General features: G+C 63.1%; 1 protein-coding gene and 2 non-coding genes across 3 annotated transcripts; all 3 read left to right on the top strand.

The window, feature by feature from the left end:
• Positions 1-142: 142 nt before the first annotated feature.
• On the top strand, positions 143-3,579 carry ATP5F1B (ATP synthase F1 subunit beta; the record flags this gene model as incomplete). Its single annotated transcript, XM_006035224.1, has 9 exons — positions 143-332; positions 923-1,097; positions 1,394-1,515; positions 1,812-1,996; positions 2,132-2,290; positions 2,397-2,519; positions 2,606-2,818; positions 3,029-3,230; positions 3,367-3,579. Coding segments are annotated over 9 exons (1,467 nt in total), but the record flags the coding sequence as incomplete, so codon positions are not given.
• On the top strand, positions 476-549 carry LOC112547927. The gene has a single exon (XR_003091719.1). It is a non-coding gene; the product is annotated as a small nucleolar RNA SNORD59 (small nucleolar RNA).
• On the top strand, positions 1,665-1,738 carry LOC112547928. Its single transcript, XR_003091720.1, has one exon. It is a non-coding gene; the product is annotated as a small nucleolar RNA SNORD59 (small nucleolar RNA).
• Positions 3,580-4,468: the final 889 nt, after the last annotated feature.

Genomic DNA, 4,468 nt, shown 5'->3' with positions numbered 1-4,468 from the left:
CCCCCCCCCCCCCCCCGTGGCTGGAAGCCCCTCCCATGGGGGGTCCTGATCCCCGAGGCGTACAGGGAGGGGGCAGGCCGGCCGGCCGCTGCAGCTGACCTTGACCGACCTCCTCTCTTATCCCCGTCCCCCTTGATCGCTTCATCCAGGGCGCGACTATGCAGCACAGACGTCCCCGGCGGCCAAGCCTGGGGTCAGCACAGGCCGCATCGTGGCCGTCATTGGCGCCGTGGTGGACGTGCAGTTCGACGAGGCGCTGCCCCCCATCCTCAACGCCCTGGAGGTGCAGGGCAGGGACACCCGGCTAGTGCTGGAGGTGGCGCAGCACCTGGGTGAGCGCGTGTGTGCCCTGCGTGCGTGTGTACACGGTCTGCGTGTGCACGTCCCCTGGAGTCGTGCGGCGTCTGCATCCGTGTGCTCTGGGGTCTGCGCGCGTGGCCTGGGGCCTGTGTCCCCCGCAGGGCAGGGGGCAGCTCCTTCCAGGATGATGGATCATTGTGACTTTCGTTCTTCTGAGCTTGCTGAAGCCACTTCGATGATCTGAGAAGGAGGCTTAAAATGGCTGCCGGCCCCGGGCGGTGGGGAGTGGGGCCTTGCTTGGTCCTGGCCTGGGGAGGTGCACCGGAGCCGCGCACAGGAATCCTCTTCCTGACTTGCTCGGGATCCCTGTCGTGCCAGCAGGCTGCGTAAGCCCTTTGCTGGTCTTGTACCAAGCCTGGTGCCACGTGCTTTGCTTCAGCTGGGGAAACTGAGGCCCGATGAGGCCACATGACCTGCCCACAGTTGCATGAGGAGTCTGGGTTCAAACTGGGGGTCTCAAGTTGATGTCCAGTTTCACCTGGGCTGCCCTATGTGGGGGGGGGGGGACACAACATGGTGCTGACCCCTATGTCCTGCTGACCCCTTGCTTCCTCCCTGCCAGGTGAAAACACAGTTCGCACCATTGCAATGGACGGCACTGAGGGGCTGGTGAGGGGCCAGAAGGGGCTGGAATGGGGCACCCCCATCCGGATCCCTGTGGGCCCCGAGACCCTGGGCAGGATCATGAATGTCATCGGAGAGCCCATTGATGAGAGAGGCCCCATCACCACCAAGCAGTGAGTGCAGCCTGGCTCCGGGCTGGGACTTGTGGCCTGTGGCGCATGCGGTGGGCTTGGGGCAGCCCAGGGGCTCGTCATGTAGCAGCCCATAGGCCTTCTCCTAATATTTCGCTTTTAACAGCAGCTTGGAAGAGCTGGGTAGGGGCCCAGAGGTGGGTGTCCAACACTTTGGGGGGGGGGGTGTTGAAGTGCTTCTGTCCCTTTGAGCTGTGCAGGGGGGCACTGACCCTCGCAGTCCCACTGGGCGCTGCTCACCCTGGCTGTGGCCTCACTCCCTGCTCCCCCCATCACAGGTCTGCCGCCATCCATGCCGAAGCACCCGAATTTGTGGAGATGAGCGTGGAGCAGGAGATCCTGGTCACGGGCATCAAGGTTGTGGACCTGCTGGCCCCGTACGCCAAGGGGGGTAAAATTGGTACGTTTGGATGCCTGGAGCAGGGCAGCGTGGTGGTGGAAGGAGAGTGGGGAAGCTTTTGTAGGGCTGGGCCTGGCTCCAGCAGTAGGGTTCTGTGGGGTTTGACCCCAGGCTCTGGCTTCAGACCTGGGGGAACGTCCTGCTCGATTCCTCCCCTGATGAGCATCCTTCTGACTTTCGTTCTTCTGAGTCTGCTGAAGTCGCTGTTGAAAAACTGAGGAGGAAAAGAAGCCGGGGCGGGTGGAGGTGTTGGAGGGGCAGCATCAAGCTGACATGGAGCTCCTGCTACCCTCCAGGCCTGTTCGGCGGTGCCGGGGTGGGCAAGACCGTGCTCATCATGGAACTGATCAACAACGTGGCCAAGGCTCACGGCGGCTACTCGGTGTTTGCTGGCGTGGGGGAGCGGACCCGCGAGGGCAATGACCTCTACCACGAGATGATTGAGTCTGGCGTCATCAACCTCAAAGACACCACTTCCAAGGTGGGCGTCTGGGTTTGCCTCATGGGCAGTGCCATCCTTCCTGCCTACACAGCCCCAGGTGCTAGCCCTATGCTGGGGGCTGGTGCCCAGCTCTAGGGAGCTCGGTCTCACCACCTCCCCCCCTGTGCCCTGCAGGTCGCGCTGGTCTACGGCCAGATGAACGAGCCCCCAGGTGCCCGCGCTAGAGTGGCTTTGACCGGCTTGACTGTGGCTGAGTACTTCCGGGACCAGGAGGGCCAGGATGTGCTGCTCTTCATTGACAACATCTTCCGCTTCACACAGGCTGGCTCTGAGGTAGGGGTAGGGGACAGGGTCCCAGGCTGCTGGTCCTGCTGCCACCATCTCCCTGGGAGCTGAGCAGGCACCAAGGCATGAGTTGCCCACCTCTCTCGCTTTGCAGGTGTCTGCACTGCTGGGCAGGATCCCCTCAGCTGTGGGCTACCAGCCCACCCTGGCCACCGACATGGGCACCATGCAGGAAAGAATCACCACCACCCGTAAGGGCTCCATCACCTCTGTACAGGTAATGGGCTCTTGGCCGGGCTCTGGCTGGCATCTGCCCTGGGGAGGCTGCCCACGCTCAGCCATGTACCTCCCCCTGTTGCCCAGGCGATCTACGTGCCAGCTGATGACCTGACTGACCCCGCACCTGCCACCACCTTTGCCCACTTGGATGCCACAACCGTGCTGTCCCGTGCCATCGCAGAGCTGGGCATCTACCCGGCTGTGGACCCGCTGGACTCCACATCCCGCATTATGGACCCCAACATCGTGGGGCACGAGCACTATGATGTGGCTCGTGGTGTGCAAAAGATTCTCCAGGTGGGTGAGGGGGCTGAGCATCCCTGGGCTATGGGGTGCCCCCTTTCACCCTGCCCCCACAGCTACCGGCAGGGGGCAGCCCATGGGCAGGGGGCATAGCATACCCCCCCCCCCCCAGAGATTGAATTAAGCAACCTATAACCCGCAGTCTAAGCAGACCCCCCCAAGAGTCCCTCCCAGCCTGACTTCAGCCCCCATGTATCCCCACAGGACTACAAGTCACTGCAGGACATCATTGCCATCCTGGGCATGGATGAGCTGTCAGAGGAGGACAAGCTGACAGTGGCGCGGGCCCGCAAGATCCAGCGCTTCCTGTCCCAGCCCTTCCAGGTGGCCGAGGTCTTCACCGGTCACTTGGGCAAGCTGGTACCGCTGAAGGAGACGATCAAGGGCTTCAAGGCAATCCTTGCAGGTGAGGCGGGTGCTGCTGCCTGCTGCAGCCCCCTTTGCCCAGGCTTGGAGCAGGGGCCTCGGTGGAGCTTTTGAGTCTTGGTAGCTGCTGCACCCCCACCCCTATCCCTCTTTTCTGATCCTGCTTCTGCCCCCAGGCGAGTACGACCATCTCCCCGAGCAGGCCTTTTACATGGTGGGGCCCATCGAGGAGGCTGTGGCCAAGGCGGAGAAGCTGGCAGAGGAGCACGCGTAACTTTGGCCTGTCTGTGTCCCCCCTCCCCCCCCACCTGGCAGCTGCAAAGCCTCGTCGTCGTCATCGTCCGCGCAGTATTTAACATTTCCAATAAAACTGTGGTGGAAAACGTGAACTAGGCCTGGTCACTGCAGGGGTTGAGGGTGGGGTTCCCTTTTCTCTGGGTGGGGAGCAGTGCTGCCCTGGGCCTTATGACAGCTGGACAGGCTAGCGCGGCTGTGCCAGGCAACAGGAACAAGCAGCGCTGAGTCATGCATGGGCGCTGCCGTCAGCACTGGCTGGGCTGCAGGTGCCAGCTGAGGACGTGCAGTGTGGCCGCCTCCCTGCTCTGCCCAAGGTGAAAAGCAGCAATGTGGCCTTGGCCCTGCTCCCACAGCGCTGCCCTGGGGCTCCCTGGGGGTGGCTGATGCCCCGCCCCTCTCCCCCTGAGTCTGCAGGCAGGTTCAAAGCTGGGCTACTGTAAATCCTTTGCGCGTGCCCACTGGGAGCATGACTCAGCACTGCTGCATGGGGGTAGGGGCTGTGCGGACCCCTGCCCCTGCAGTGCCCAGAAGAGCTGGGGCTGCTTTCCTCTCCTTGCCCCTTGAGTCTTTGCACCCTTCCCCCACCTTCCAGCCTCTGTACACATCCTAGGGTTGGGCCTGATTTACCCCTGGGGGGAAAGGGGGGTGGGAGGCAACAGCTCAGTGCCCCATGAGGGCTGTAGCGGGGGAAGAACAGGCACGGAAGTGATGGCCCCAAGGCAGGTCCCAGGGGGTTTGAGTCCTGAAATGCAGTGGCTGCCTTGAAGCCTGCATCTGCTCCGTGCAGGGGGGGCAGGTAGAGCTGGGAGCCCCCTTCCCTACCAGGGCTGCTAGGCAGCTGCTGCCTCTGCTGTGGAGAGGGGGGTAGAGGTGGTGCTGCAGCAGCTGGAAACCAGAGGCAGCCTCTTTGGGGGCTGGGGCAAGGCCCAGGCTGGGACCAGCCCCCCAGCAGCGATGCAGGGGCCAAACCCCTGAATCTGT

This window comes from Alligator sinensis, unplaced genomic scaffold, assembly GCF_000455745.1.
Source record: "Alligator sinensis unplaced genomic scaffold, ASM45574v1 scaffold1065_1, whole genome shotgun sequence".
Lineage (NCBI taxonomy): Eukaryota > Metazoa > Chordata > Crocodylia > Alligatoridae > Alligator > Alligator sinensis.
The sequence above is the reverse complement of the archived record's forward strand: the minus strand, read 5'-3'. Positions and strand labels throughout refer to the sequence as shown.